The 16,224-nt window shown below is 43.1% G+C and overlaps 1 protein-coding gene across 1 annotated transcript in view; it reads right to left on the reverse strand.

Moving 5' to 3' along the window:
• Positions 1 to 1,204: 1,204 nt before the first annotated feature.
• Positions 1,205 to 16,224, reverse strand: part of LOC146629851 (uncharacterized) — a 28,528-nt gene continuing 13,508 nt past the window's right edge. Inside the window, exons 7-8 of the mRNA XM_085356687.1 lie at positions 4,487 to 4,898; positions 1,205 to 1,845 (exon numbers count right to left, since the gene is read on the reverse strand). Of these exons, the coding sequence (XP_085212813.1) occupies positions 1,205 to 1,845; positions 4,487 to 4,898 (1,053 nt within the window). The remainder of the gene's footprint in view (positions 1,846 to 4,486; positions 4,899 to 16,224) is intronic.

The following is a 16,224-nucleotide window of genomic DNA, read 5'->3' on the forward strand; positions in this document are numbered from 1 at the left end:
CTCAGTTTGATCTGAATTAAGAAGCAGAAAGTTAGCGGCCATCCAGGTCTTTATGTCTTTAAGACATTCCTGCAGTTTAACTCATTGGTGTGTGTTATCTGGCTTCATGGACAGATAGAGCTGGGTGTCATCGGCATAGCAGTGTAAATGTATGCTATGTCTTCTAATGATGCTGCCTAAGGGAAGCATGTATAATGTAAACAGAATTGGTCCTAGCACTGATAAATATTGTTTTGTGTTCTTCTTTACAGCACAGACTTCAGGCTTCCGTGGATGAAGAGTTTAACGCGGCACCCCTCTAGATGAATTCTGCCTACACATCCAATTTATTTATTAACTCTGTGAAAGTGGAAGATTTCACCACAGAATAAGAGAGAGAGAGAGAGGGCAACTATCACACAGGAAAGAATGAAAAGAGCTGAAAGCACCACATTAGATCTGATGAGGTTGGTCACAGGAGACTTTATATGCTCTTTAATTCAGTCTGATTGTGTTCCCACTGTGGTCAAATACACATCGTGGTCAAACGTTTCCAACTACTCATCATGGTGATGAATGTCATGTAATTGACTCTGCGTACTTTTCTTTTTTGAGGTGAAATAATTGTCCAGCATACACCTTTAGTGAGTGAAAAACGAGAGTTTGAGTTTAGTTTGGATTTCCTGTAACACTCACTGGGTCACATGTTTATATACAGGCTCAAAAATACAATATTTAGCAAAATGTCTCCGCAGGCTTGGAAAGTGGAAATCTTTGGTTGGTAAAGATGATGTTAAAGATGTAGGTTGTCACCTCAGCGGTGGTCCTGAGAGCCTTTTACTGTAATCATATGGGTCATTAATGGACATGAGCCAAGGCATTATTACAGTCACAGGAGCCAGGGTATGACTGGGGGTTGAAATCCCTGCATTTTAGGCCACTGATAGCTGTTGTCGTGAGCCACCCCCTCTGTTCAGTGAAGCTCTTCCAGTTTCTCTTCTTTTCTTTAAGTGTATACGTCCTGGAGAGCTGGCACTCTCTTTAGGTTGTGCCATGCATCCATGGAGAGGCTCTCCGAGGACCCAGGAGACAAAGGAAAAGTTTCAAAACGCCCACAGGAACACAGAGAAAGAGCTAAACTGGGTCGACTATAACCAGGGACACAAAAAACTGTCACTGGGCCGAGTTATACTACCCTTTGAATCAATAATAACAGCATCAGCAGTTACAGCCCTGCCCCGGCTTGTGCTCCGCAGCCTGTGGCAGACTGCTGGTGTGTCCTCAAGTTGCAGATCCAAGCAAACCTCTTCCCACACTGGTTGCAGCTGAAGGGTTTCTCCCCCGTGTGAACCCTTTGGTGCTTTTTCAGGTTTCCAGCCTCAGAGAAGTGCTTCCCACAAGTGTCACAGCGGAAAGGCTTCTCGCCTGTGTGCACTCTCTTGTGGACCTCTAGATTGGACAGGCCAGAGAAAGCTTTTCCGCAGGCTCCACATACGTAACTCTTCCTGCGGCGCTCTGTGGGCAAAGTGCATGCGGCACGATTTTTATTAAGGTTAGTGAGGAGAGTTGTCCGATGCTGTGGGGCGATGGCCACCTCAGTGCTGGCCAGCGGTGCTACAGCTCCCCGGACTGATAGAGAGGACTGTGGAGCCCCAGCTGTCTTGGTTTTACCTGTTTTACTAACAGCACCTGTGCTGGAGGACGGTGTGATTCGTGAGGGAGGGACGGTGCTTTCCTGTTGAGAGTAAGTGTTGCCATTTTGAAGCTGCTGCACTTGAGCCTGTGCTGGTGTTCTCCTCCAGGAAGGCTGGGAAGATCCTGGATCCTGCATTCTCAAAGACATGGGTGCAGAAGTCCCTGAGGAACCAGAGAAAACAAGGAATCAGCTGTCACTAAACTCGGAGCCAGGCAGTTATATGTGATGGTTGCTTTTCCAAGATGAGCGCTATTAATTCTCTATAGGCTCGTCTTGTTCGTGTATTTACTCATTTCTCTTAATGGTATTTCTGTGTAATACAAGTAAATATAAATATATATTAAAAATAAAAGCACCAATGGCTGCACCAGTAAAAACATACAAGGAAAAACAACAAATTCATACGGCAGAAACACGCAAATCAACAACGAGAGCAGCTAAAACAAGTGTGCGCACGCACACAAAGGTTGTTGATCCCTCAGTTTGAACTTCATGTTGCGACTAAACGGCTGTCCATCCTCTCCTCCTCCATCACCGTGTGGTACGCTGGAGCCACTATCAGGGACAAACAGAGACTGCAGCGTGTTGTGCGCTCTGCTGAGAAGGTGATTGGCTGCAGACTCCCATCTCTGCAGGACCTGTACACCTCCAGGACACTGGGGCGTGCAGCTCGGATCTCAGCTGACCCTTCTCACCCTGGACACAGTCTGTTTGACCTGCTCCCCTCAGGCAGGAGGCTCCGGTCCATTCGCACCAGAACCTCTCGCCATAAGAACAGTTTCTTCCCCTCTGCCGTCGGACACACGAACAATAACCGTATGACTGTTCCCACCCCTAACACATGACCCTACGCTGTGTTCACTGCATCATTCCATGTTTGGCACTGATCACCACCTGCACTCATGTGTATATCTATCTACTGTTTATTTAAGCGTTATCTGACAGTATGTTTGCACTAAGTACCGCAGCAATTTTCCTAATGTTGTAAACCTGCTCAACATTTGGCAATAAAACCCTTTCTGACTCTGATTTGTTAAACTCAGCGTCCTACTCACTGCACTCACTCTGCTGGTCCACAGACTGTGACATTAGCATCTTCAGACCCTAAAGCATGCAATAGTACAATAGAGACTTTTCATCACCAGTATCTTTTTGTCAGGCTTCAGCAATAACAGCTGCCACAATGACCTCAGTGTGTAAAGGAAAGCTTAACTAACAATAATAATAATACATTTTATTTGAAAGCGCCTTTCAGAACACTCAAGGACACTGCACACAGCAGAATAACAAAAGCAACATAAAAGCCAGCAGTTTACACAATCATAAAAGCATAAGACATAAAACAAATTTAAAATAGCAGAGTGGAGAGGTTATGTGGGATAAGCTGTTTTGAACGAGTTTTGAGTTGGGACCTAAAGAGAGAGAAGGAGGTGATATTTCTTAAATCAGGAGGTCAGGAATTCCAGAGTGGAGCAGCTGAAAGCCCTGCTCCCCATGGTGGCAAAACAGGGGGAGGGGACGGAGAGAGAAAGAGAAGAAGAAGATCTGAGACACCGAGATGGGGCGGTGATCTGAACCAGATCAGGAGAGATGATGAATAGTCTTAAATGTGTACAAGAGTATTTTGAAATTGATACGATATTTGACCAGGAGTCAGTAAAGCTGCTGCAGGACAGGAGTGATGTGGTGGACAGAAGAGGTCCTGGTGATGATACGGGCAGCAGAGTTCTGGACGCGTTGAAGCTTGTGGACGGATTTCTGAGTAAGACCATAAAGAAGTGAATTACAGTAATCGATCCTGGAAGTAACAAGGCTGTGGACAAGAATGGCAGCGGCATGTGGGGTGAGAAAAGGACGGAGACAAATAATGTTGCGCAATTGAAAATATGCAGACCAAGTGACATTATTAATGTGTGAATCGAAAAGTACTGTCGAGGATGAGACCCAAGCTTTTCACAGAGGAAGAAACGAAGACCAGCGAGTTATTGATAGTAACAGAGAAACTGTTGGTTCTGGATAATGTAGATTTAGAGCCGACCAAGAGGAGCTCGGATTTGTTACTGTTGAGTTTAAGAAAATAAGAAGAGAACCATGAATTTAGTTCAGCTAAGCAGAGGGTGAGGGAGGATGGGGGAAGAGCAGCATCAGGTTTAGTGGACAGATACAGCTGGGTGTCATCGGCCTAACAGTGAAACTGGATATTATATTTATGTCCAAGTGGAAGAAGGTAGATAATGAAAAGAAGGGGCCCAGGACAGATCCCTGGGGTACGCCAGTGGTCAGAGGGAAGGGCTGAGAACTGAAGGATTTGAGTTGAATGAACTGAGTGTGATCAGACAGGTATGATTTAAACCAGGCTAGTGGAGTATGGGAGAGACCGATGGAGGCCAACCTACTGAGAAGTATAGAGTGAGAAATAGTGTCGAAAGCAGCGCTCAGATCGAGGAGAATAAGAATGGAAAGTAAACCAGAGTCAGCTGCCATAAGAAGATCATTGGTTATTTTTATAAGTGCTCTTTCAGTGCTGCGGGACTGGAACTGTTCATACAGATTATTATTAGTTAAATGTGAGTGCAGTTGTGTGGCTCAAGAATGAGTCCAGCACACAATCACCCGTCTGCTGTCGACCTGTCTGCTATCACTTTGATGACCACTCCGACGTGGCACCAGTGGAAGCTTTGACAGCACACACTACTGGTTTTAAGTACGTTGATGGAACATCAATAAAGTGATCCAAATATCTGAAGGTGTACACAGGCAGGGCAAAACAACAGCATTAAGAGGCCGTACTGAGGAAAGCAGACAAAGTGTTACCCTGTGATGCAGACAGCCGGCCTGCAGAGGAGAAACTCTGCCCTCCGCTCGGCTTCAACGCCGAGGACGTCGAGGTCTGTGGTGGATCGAGCACTTGCCAAGGCTGTCGACGAGTGTCTATGATAACAACTCTATCCTGGTCACGTTCAGTTGACTTGTTAGGAACAAATGCACATGAAGAGCCACCAGGAGCTGACACAGGGTCACTATCAGGGGCCCAGCGGGTGAAGAAGGTTTCCAGTTCAAAGAGAGAGTAGTCACAGCTCGTGGGGTTGTTGCTGCATCGCTGCTGCTGCTGCTGCTGCTTGGTTGGGTTGGCTGGCATGTTGGTGTCTGGTACCCTCAGCTGGGCCGCCACAATGCTGCTGATATCTTCTGATTCTGCAGGGGTCCTTTGAGGTACTGCAACCTGGAAGGAGAGCAGAAGAAGGACCAAGCTTCATGACACAGGCTTACAGGACTGGGTTGAAAGTTTGAAACTAACAGAAGTTTGCTCATCCTTTTCTTAAGAGAATGTACAGAGAATTATAGTTTCTGTACAAATGTAACAGAAAATGTAACAGAAGCCACAAACTAATCTGTGTACGTGCTCCACTGACAGAAGAGCTGCCACAACAGTCACAGTGTGGTTACTTTAGTAGTCAGAAGGTATAGGCTGAGTCGCGTGTCCTCTAATTAGAGCGAAAGTGCCGTCTGTGTATGATGACGATGCCACAGACAGCACAACACTTTTATTTTTCACTCAGTGTTACACTGGACTGCTTTGGTTAGAGAAAAAAAGATGAGGTCATGAAGATCCCTACAGGAAAATTCATTTCTATATCTATATCATAAACCATAACGCAGTGACAGCGGAGTCCAGCTATCAGCCAGCTCTGTGGTCAATGGTACACTGACCAGAGGATTAAGCTGGAATGTTTCTGATGGGGGAGATGTTGGAGCACCTAGAGCATAGGGAGCCCTGCCCTGGTCCAGGTTGGAACCAAGGACCTGGTAGACGTTTCTTCCTCAGACAAAGGGAGATTCTCAGACATAGACTTCAGGAAAATGTAGCTGCTTCTTCCTTTTAAAAGGAGTCAGGGGGTTTTGCCATTTGATTACAATGAGTCCTGGAAACTTTCCATTACAGGTCCTGGTGGGAAATATCTAGAAAATACTGCAATTCAATTTAACTTGTGTTTACGATAACATGGCACTAGTTCAGCACTTTAACAGTGCTAAATTTATTGAAAATTGCTGCACCTATTTCGATTTTCCCAGTTTAGCACAGTTTGTACAAGTCTGATGATGCTGAAGTATTTAGTACAATATTTGGTATGAGCACATTTATGTTCCTCTTTTTCTGTCATTTCTATAAGTAGTCTTTAGGAAAAGTTCTCTAGGCTTCTTGAAGGACATCCACAGCTCTTCTTTGGATGTTTCTGCCTTTTGTTCTGTAAAAGACTATCCCAAACTGCTTCAGTGATGTTGAGGTCTGGGCTATGGGGAGGTCCATCCACGACTGACAGCGTTGTGTTTTTCTATCCAGATATGCTTTTACTTCACATATTTGGGATCACTGCCATGCTGAAAAATGAAGCTACTGTCCATCAGATGCTCTTCAGATGCAACTGCATGGTTGGTCTGAATTTTATGGTACTTTTCTGTCTTTATAATTACACCAATTTGACAAGATCCCAACACCAGTGGTTGAAATGTAGCCATACCACGCCAGAAGCCCTACCGTGTTTTACAGATGGCTGTAGACCCTCACTGTTGTACCTCTGTCCTGACCTGCTCCATAGTGACATCCATTTGATCTTAGAGGTTTAAGTAGCATGTAAAAGTCATCACTTCATCAGACCTGTTTGACTGATTTTCAGTCCAGTTCCTGTTTAATGTTCACACTTGATCCTTTTCTCTGGCTTCTTTACAGCCACTGAAACCTTTTCTGGTGAGGCTTTAGTGACCAGTCATTGGTCAGGTGCAGGTCCAGATGAATCTCTCAGGTCCCATGTCTTACTGACATGGCTTTCAGATACTGTTGATCTGCTGCAGTTTTTTAGGTTTGGAACTTCCTCTCTCGTCATCCACACTTTGCAAAATTACTGGCTAAAAGATCTTTGAGAATTTTCTTGACACAACAAAAATATATTACGCCTGTGAAACTGTCATCTTTGACATTTGTTTGGTTTTAGTGACAGCCTCCCTTTACAATTGGTTGACTATTGTGTGTAGATGTAACCCTGGTTCATGCCTGAATGATTCACAGGTCAGAGTTCAGTCGCATAACAAACACAGATGAAAGCTGTCCTGTACAGGACAGGACCAAAGATGACTGAAAACTGCAAAATCCATTTACTTTTGGAGTTCAGAGTATTGCAGTGTTTTGAGTAAACTAGTATGTTTGCATGCAGTTCTGTTTGTTTGACTGTAGGTCACTGTAAACCATCTGAACCAACTACAGCACACAGAACAGGGGCTGAAGGTTTATGGTGAGGGTGATATTTCTGTCTGTGTCCAAACACAAACAAGTCAAGATATGGTTGATAATAAAAACCACAGTTTTTAGATTTCCTTTACTGGTTTACAGTGTAAATCATTGATACGTGTGGGTGGAGGCACACCGAAGCCTGAACAAGTGAGAAGGGTTGTGTCAGGAAGGTCATCCAGCTTAAAACCTTCACCACATCAAACATGAAGACGGAGATGAAAGTGTGAAGACAGGCAGCAAGTCAGAGGGAACAGCAGGAGTGTGGAGGTGTGAGGTCTATGAGTATAAAGGGAGAGACGGCCTGAACTGTGGTACTGTGTGTGGGAGGAGCTACAGGTGGGCTTGAGCTGGGGGTGGGATTACATCAGGGACCTGCAGCGCTGATGGACAGGCTGATGAGGTCAGGCAGGAGTCTCTGTGGACTGTGATGTTTGCAGATGAGGGAGCGGGTGGAGGAGAGCCTGGAGAGTAGAGGAATGAAAGTCAGCAGAAACGTGTGTGAATGAGACCAGAGGAAAGGTGAACATGTAAGGAGCAGAGACAGTGAAGGAGGATGAGTTTAAATACCTGGGACCATCCAGAGAGAGCTGCAGGCAGGGTGGAGTGGGTGGAGAAGAGTGTCAGAAGGATAGCTGCGAGAGTGAACGGGAAGGTTTTAGAAGATGGCAGTGAGAGCTGCTGTGATGTATGATGTGGAGACGGTGGCACTGACACAAAGACAGGACGCAGAGCTGAAGATGCTCAGGTGTTCACTGCGAGTGAGCGGGATGGACAGGACTAGAGGCTGGGATGGTTCGCACATGTGCAGAGCAGGGAGGGTGGATGTACTGGACATAGGATGATGAAGATGGAGCGGGAAAGAGGAAGACCTCAGAGGAGGTTCATGGATGTAGTGAAGGAGGAGATGCAGGGCGATGCTGGGATAGGGTGAGGCTGATGATGCTGTGAAGACATCAGCGATGTGTTTGCAGAGGGTGGTTACTGGGACTATAATTAACTGGGCAACAGTGCCAATCCCCAAGAACCATTACAGCCTCTGCTCCATGCTTAGAACAGGGGAGATTTTGTGTGTCCACCTTATTTCTGCCTCACAAAGACATGACGGCTTCAATCAAACATCACATTTGGAGTCATCATAATTATCGATTTCAACTTGTCCAGTACGTTGTTCTCTCCATTTCTCACCATCAGTACTGGTTTCCTTGAAGCACTTCCACTATGAAGGCCTGACTCACAGTGTTTTCCCATCAGATGTTACTGGAACACCACCGAGTCCTTGGTTCAGGTATGTGGATGACACCTGGGTGAAAATCAGATCTCAGAATCCCAGGTTCTAGTTCGATGTTTCAGGTAGTGTGTAATGTTTAGCTTACCCCAGTTTAGGTGTTTGTTAGTTTCTCTCTCTTTGCTTTTGTTTGTACTTTTGCTCAGCCAAATAACGGCTTGTGTTTCGTTCATCACCTCACTCTGCCTCCATCATGTTTTTGGGTCTCACTCCACGCCGTCTGCTTCACCTTCAGACGTGACAACCTGGGCCTCACAGAGTTTCTGTCTGATTTTTCAAAGTTTTTATCTGATTTAGTGCTCAGCTCAGATAAAATAATTATTGTGGGTGATTTTAACATCCATGTAGATGCTAAAAATGACAGCCTCAACATGGCATTTAATCTGTTATTAGTAGGGGCGGGTTAAAAAATCGATTTTAGTTTGAATAAAGCGACATCAATTCAATAAATCCTGAACCGATTTTTAAATATAAATGTATTTTTCCAGAAATGCCAGAATCTCAGCTTAAAGCTCACAAAACTATTTGAACAACCGCCGAACAGCTAAAACAGGAAATGAGAGCAGGTACATGGATTTCATTCACCGTGGATCGTTCACCCGGCAGCACGTACACGGACAAGCTGTCAGGGCTGAAAATTTCACAGATTCTGATGCTGCAGGTTGAGTAACTCCGACTAAAACTGACTGAACCCGCAGCAAAAGGAGATCCAAACTACACTTCATGTTTGATAAGCATCGTCATCTCTGACCTTTGCTGTTTTGCTTCCACCACGATAAAATCACACTTCCTGCACAGCTCTCTCTCTCTGTACTTCAAGAACAGTTTCCCGTCTCAAATCTGTTTTCTGCATTACTCTCTGCTTATTAGGCATCAGTCTACAGTTCTATTCAGTGCTGTTGGCACCTGTTTTTTTCTCAACAATGACATCTGACAACAAAACCTCATTTCTGCAGTTTAAGATCGAAGAAATAGAAACTTTACACTCAGCTGTGTCTGTAATCAAACCTCTATAACTTTGCTCTGCTTCACTTCAGCAGCATCAGGTGATGTTTATACAGAGATGGGCAGTAACGCGTTACTGTAATCCGATTACTTTTTTCAAGTAACGAGTAAAGTAAGGGATTACTATTGCAAAAACGGTAATTAGATTACCGTTACTTTCCCGTAGGAACGCTGCATTACTGCGTTACTAAAACCGTGATTTTTTTGCGAGAATGTCTCATGACAGTGACGTAAGCGAGTGCGCCGTTCGTGACAACAGCTGTGTGCAGATCAACAATGGATCATATATCGAGTGTGGGAGAGAGAGTATGAGCGTGCAGCGTTTAAAGCGTGGAAGTACTGACCTTACTTTGAGTTTGATTCCATAAAAAGTGACAAAAACATTAGTGTCCGCTGTGCGTGGGAAGAAAACTTCTTTTTACAGCGAAAAAAACCCCTAAACTTCCAAGCAAGCACCAAGTAGCTACGACGTGATGGGAAACTCACAGAGAAACTCGCGGATTCTTCCACTGACCGCTGCACACCTGCACCAGGGTAAACCTCCGCCTACCCCACTCCTGCTTTACAGGTGAAAATAGAGCAACAGGACCGCTGAGTCTTTGACTTTATTTATGTTCTGCTGTGTTTTACTTGCATCTATTTGAAAGACTGAGTGTAAACACAAAAAATATTTTATTTTATGTGCTGGAATGTGCAGAAAATAGGTTTAAATGTTAAACTAATGTCTTCCAGTCAGAGAATGTTGCATATAATTAAATTTTTGCTTGATGCATAAAGTTAAAAGATTAAAACTAATAAAACAAGTTTTAAAAAGAGACTTTTCCATTTGATTACATTTTGTATGATGGATTATGCAGAAAAAGTAGAATTGGGCTGAAAGATCTATCGCTTTATCACCTATTCAGGTTGTAAATCGTGTTTTTAAAAAGTAACTAAGTAACTAAGTAATTAATTACTTTTGAAAATAAGTAATCAGTAAAGTAATGGGATAACTTTTTGGGGGAAGTAATCTGTAATTAGTTACTGATTACTTTTTTCAAGTAACTTGACCAACACTGTGTTTATATGTTGATTGATGGTTTTCTTTAGTTTTTGATCTACTGCAGAATATTTTTAAGGTTATCTGCTATAAAAGCCAGGCCAGGAAAATCTCCTTCATGTTTTATCCTCAGTTACTTTGACACAAAGACATCTGCTGTGATGTTCACACCTCTGAAGTCTCACAGCGTCAGCTTTGTTTTTATACATAGATACAAAAATATGAACATGTACTGATAAATGATCAGAATTATAATATTTCTCACTGTCTGAGTGAAAATATTTATTAGACTCAATTGGCTTCTGTCAAACTGTAAAAGAACCCACCCACCACTTTAATCACACTCTAGATCTTGTTTTAACATATGGCATAGAAACTGAACATTTAACAGTGTTTCCTGAAAACCCTCTGCTGTCTGATCATTTCCTGATAACATTTACATTTACAATAATTGATTACACAGCGGTGGAGAGTAGACTTTATCACAGTAGATGTCTTTCTGAAAGCGCTGTAACTAAGTTTAAGAATATAATCCACCCACTGTTATCATCTTCAATGCCCTGTACCAACATAGAGCAGAGCAGCTATCTGAACGCTACTCCAACAGAGATTTATAAGAAAGCCCTCCGCAAAGCCAGAACATCTTACTATTCATCACTGATTGAAGAAAATAAGAACAACCCCAGGTTTCTCTTCAGCTCTGTAGCCAGGCTGACAAACAGTCAGAGCTCTGTTGAGCCAACCATCCCTTTAACGTTAACTAGTAATGACTTCATGAACTTCACAAATAAAAGTCTAGGAAGAAGTCCACAAGAACTTCTTCCTAGAGTATTTAAAAGTAGAATGGGAGGCAGAGCCTTCAGTTTTCAGGCCCCTCTTCTGTGGAACCAGCTTCCAGTTTGGATTCAGGAGACAGACACTATCTCTACTTTCAAGATTAGGCTTCAAACTTTCCTTTTTGCTAAAGCATATAGTTAGGGCTGGACCAGGTGACCCTGAATCCTTCCTTAGTTATGCTGCAATAGACGTAGGCCGCCGGGGATTCCCATGATGCATTGAGTTTTTCCTTTCCAGTCACCTTTCTCACTCACTATGTGTTAACAGACCTCTCTGCATTGAATCATATCTGTTATTAATCTCTGTCTCTCTTCCACAGCATGTCTTTATCCCGTCTTCCTTCTCTCACCCCAAACGGTGGCAGCAGATGGCCCCGCCCCTCCCTGAGCCTGGTTCTGCCGGAGGTTTCTTCTTCTTCTTCTTGTTGGGTTTTTCTCTGTATGTGTTACTGTAGGGTCTACCTTACAATATGAAGCGCCTTGAGGCGACTGTTGTTGTCATTTGCCACTATATAAATAAAATTGAATTGAATTAAATTTTAATCATTAGAGAAAAAATGACCAATAATCATCCCACAGATGTAATATTATCTACAGCTACTCTTAGTACCATTGATGTTAAGTTAGACTCTTTTTCTCCAATTGATCTTTCTGAGTTAACTTCAATAATTACTTCCTCCAAACCTTCAACGTGTCTTTTAGACCCCATTCCTACAAAACTGCTCAAAGAAGTCCTGCCATTAATTAATTCTTCGATCTTAAATATGATCAACCTATCTCTAATGATCGGCTATGTACCACAGGCCTTCAAGCTGGCTGTAGTTAAACCTTTACTCAAAAAGCATCTCTAGACCCAGCAGTCTTAGCTAATTATAGGCCAATCTTTAACCTTCCTTTCATATCAAACATCCTTGAAAGAGTAGTTGTCAAACAGCTAACAGATCATCTGCAGAGGTTTATTTGAAGAGTTTCAGTCAGGTTTCAGAGCTCATCACAGCACAGAAACAGCTTTAGTGAAGGTTACAAATGATCTTCTAATGGCCTCTGACAGTGGACTCATCTCTGTGCTTGTCCTGCTAGACCTCAGTGCAGCGTTCGATACTGTCGACCATAATATCCTATTAGAGCGATTAGAACATGCTGTAGGTATTACAGGTACTGCACTGCAGTGGTTTGTATCATATCTATCTAATAGACTCCAGTTTGTGCATGTAAATGGAGAGTCCTCTTCACACACTGAGGTTAATTATGGAGTTCCACAGGGTTCAGTGCTAGGACCAATTCTGTTTACATTATACATGCTTCCCTTAGGCAGCATCATTAGAAGACATAGCATACATTTACACTGCTATGCAGATGACACCCAGCTCTATCTGTCCATGAAGCCAGATAACACACACCAATGAGTTAACCCTTTAAGCACCATCATAGAACCAAGAGCCAGAGCTTATCTTTATATTTTTACATGCTGTAGTGCCATTTTTAGGAGTATTTCAAGTTGCTATACATCAGTACAAGGCCATTTACACCATGATAAGGGAAAGACCATCTCTGAATTGAGGAGGGGGCCTAATTGGGTACATCTGTCACCATCTTACAATGCTGTGATTGCAGCCATTCCCCAACTCTCTGTGGATGGTACTCATGGTTATTGATCAGTGGTTGTTGATCAATGGTCATGACAATTTGCATATTAATGAAGGAACTGACCTCCCAGCCCATTGTTCCTTCAGTCAGATGTATGTGTGGTGTGTTAACATGAGTGCAGCATTTCACTGTATATGTTATTTGTAGCTGGAGTGTGTGTGTGTGTGTGTGGTGGGGAGCAGAGTTGGGGTGTTCATGTTAAGATGGTTTTGAACCTTTGTATCTGTAAGAGAAATATATTCAGAGCTCTGGAAAACGACTCGAGTCTGTTGTGGTTGTTTTTTTCCATCATCTGGTCCTCTTCATGTTAACCACCAACCGCGACACCTATGAAACTACGTGTAATCTAACATAAATTAATGGGTATGTGCAATGTTATAGCTCAAAGTTGAATGTTTTCTAAGCAGAGAGCAGTAGAAACGGGAGAACTGCCAGGTTATTGCACACCACTGGAAACCAGTAAGGCTGCAGTTTGTGTCCATGTTTGTCCAGACTTTTGTAAAAGTAAAGACTAAATGAATTTACGAGGTTCAATTTTATTTTATTTAAATGGTGTCAAATGACAACAACAGTCACCTCCAAGTGGCAGAAAGATTAAGGTCAACAATTTAATATAAGACCAAATGTGAAATAGGATTATGATGCAGACAAACAGCCAGAAAAGTTCAGTTATTACTTTTAAACATAAGATACACATTTGACAGAATTAGTGTATGAATTTTTGTGCTTGCAAAAATCTGTGTTGTCAGATCACAGTGACCTTGACCTCTGACCACCAGTCCCAGTAAACATGTGTGCCAATCTTCAAGAAATACTCACAAGGGCTTCCTAAGAGTTTGTATTCATGACACCAGAATGGGCTAACAATCTATTACATGGATAAAACACACATACATAAAATAAAGATTTCTGCTTTTATTTTGAAATTGTAAATGTTGAACAGTGGCTCACTTATCACTCCGGTCTAAAGCACACACATTTTCTAATGACCAAAAGGCTTCAGTTAAAAAATGAATCAAAAACTTTCAGTCAAATGTTCTCATGGTGAGCTTTAGAGCTGTGAGAATGAACACTTACTGCTTTCACTTCCTGTCAACAGTATGGAATAGATTTGACTGGAACTGCCCTTGGGCACACACAGCAACACTTAGCATGACTTTACACAACATGAGTTACATAAAAAACTGGATCTGCATCTTTAGAGGCCTAATAACCTGCTAGCATGCTAAAGCTGAAACAAAACAAGTGTTGTGTTTTCAAAAGGTGAAGCTAATATACTCAAGGTAAACGTCTGACTTTGGAGACCACAGGCCAAACCAAGCAAAGCAATGCTAAACCCCAACAAATGCCCTTACTGAGTGTCTCACTTAAATGCAATATATTATTTAGGATGTCTGTAGCTCAGGAGGTAGAGCAGGACACAATCATGTGAAGGCTGCTCCAGTCTACGTGCTTTGGACAGGACTAACCCAACTTGCTCTCTGATGCATCCCTTGGAGTGAATGTTTGACAGAAAGCACTTAAGCATAGAAAAAGTAGAAGTGCTTTGAATAGAGAATCACTACCTAAGAACGAGTCAATTTACACCACTAACAGCCAGGGTACACGCTACATTTCCTGAAGCCTATTTTAACCTCAGGGCACCATCCATCCATCCACTTCCACTTATCCTTTCCAGGGTCGTGGTGTGTGCTGGAGCCTATCCCAGCTGTCATAGGGCGAGAGGCGGGGTACACCCTGGACAGGTCGCCAGTCTGTCGCAGGGCCAACACACAGAGACAGACAACCATTCGCACTCACATTCACGCACAGATTCACACCTATGGGCAATTTAGATTAATCAATTAACCTATCCCCACTAATCACACCAGGACACGATTTTTAAAATAAGGCTACCGTATTTTCTGCACTATAAGGCGCACTTAAAATCCTTTAATTTTCTCAAAACTCGACAGCGCGACTTATAATCTGGTGCGCCTTATGTATGAATTCTGGTTGTGCTTACTGACCTGATCCGACTTTATGTGCTACACGGCGCTGGAAAATCTGTCAAAAGTGTTTTAGTACGACGTTGGTAAGCTACGAAGGCGCACCGCTTGGAGCATTACGGCTACCGTAGTCAGGAGCCTCGCAGAGTAATCTGGGTCCTAAACTCCGTCCAATTCAGGTCCCAAAGTCAAACGAACACTGCGGCATCACTGAGAGTTAAAAACTGTCTAAATTCTTTCATCTGTAATAAAATCATCAGCTTTGTTGCTTTACCAGGTGCAACAATTAAGTTTAACATCCTGGCATCCATGAAAACAGAATTTATTAAAATTTAATGAAGCTAGAAGTTAGCAGGAAGTTAGCTCGCTAGCTTCCACCTAAACATGACATACCATGTTCTGACTGAGAGATTTCTGAAACAAATTCAAACGTACAGCTCTGCTATCACTTCCAACATAAATGAGGACAGAAAACTAAACAGCAGTGATGTTTGTAGGGTTACTGAAGTTGGGCTAGCTGGTATATAATGATGTGCTACGTGATTGCTAGCAACACAGCTATGTTAGCATAGCATAAACAGTGAAGCTGGAGGATGAATGTTAACTTTTTTCCACTCGATAAAAGTTAATGTGAGGGTTCCTGATAGTTAGAGACAAATGCAGTCGCATGGCAGGATGCTGTAAAAGGACCAAACTTCAGCCAGGAGAACAACTGAGATAATCCATCCACAATACGAGGTTAGTCATTCATATACTGCAACAACATGGGAATAGAGCAGCTGTGATTGAATACAGCATTAATGAATCAATGGTACGGACGTCGAAGAAGCAAGAAGAATGAGTATATAATTATTATAATATAATCCAGTGCGCCTAATGGTCTGAAAAATACAGTACTCATTAACAGTGTGTTAGCCCTTTCATCTAAGATGTTCCTGACTGTATGGCCATGTTTTGTGGATGGTGTCTCTTTAGGTGTTTTTTCAGGTTGCTGGGGTCAGAAAACTTTTCGGGGCAGAGCGAGCACTGGTACGGTCGCTCCCCTGTGTGGATGTTCCTGTGGATCTTCAAATTCCACAACTGGGAGAATTTTTTACCACAGATGGTGCAGCCATATGGCTTTTCTCCAGTATGGGTTCTCATATGAGATTCCAAATTTGCTGGAGCAGGAAACCTTTTCCCACAGAAACTACAGACACAATCCCTCTTCGTGGGATTTTTTGGGCCCTGACTTGGACCTGGGTGCAGATACTGTTGAGACCCCTGGACTGACAGGTGTCCTGCTTGCGTCTGACTTGACACCTGACTTTGGCTGGACTCATCTGACAGATCAATAACAGGAAGCTTCTGCTCAAAGGGATAAGTGGGCAACTTTCTAGAATTCTCAGCGGCTGATCCCCTCTCTGTTGCGTTCTCAGCAGCCGATCCCCTCCCAGAGCTGCCAGGCTCTCCTCCAGTGAGT

This window comes from Diplotaxodon limnothrissa, linkage group LG6 (genome assembly GCF_057381915.1).
Source record: "Diplotaxodon limnothrissa isolate DT_005_m linkage group LG6, D_limnothrissa_male_GT1.1, whole genome shotgun sequence".
In the NCBI taxonomy this organism is placed as follows: domain Eukaryota; kingdom Metazoa; phylum Chordata; class Actinopteri; order Cichliformes; family Cichlidae; genus Diplotaxodon; species Diplotaxodon limnothrissa.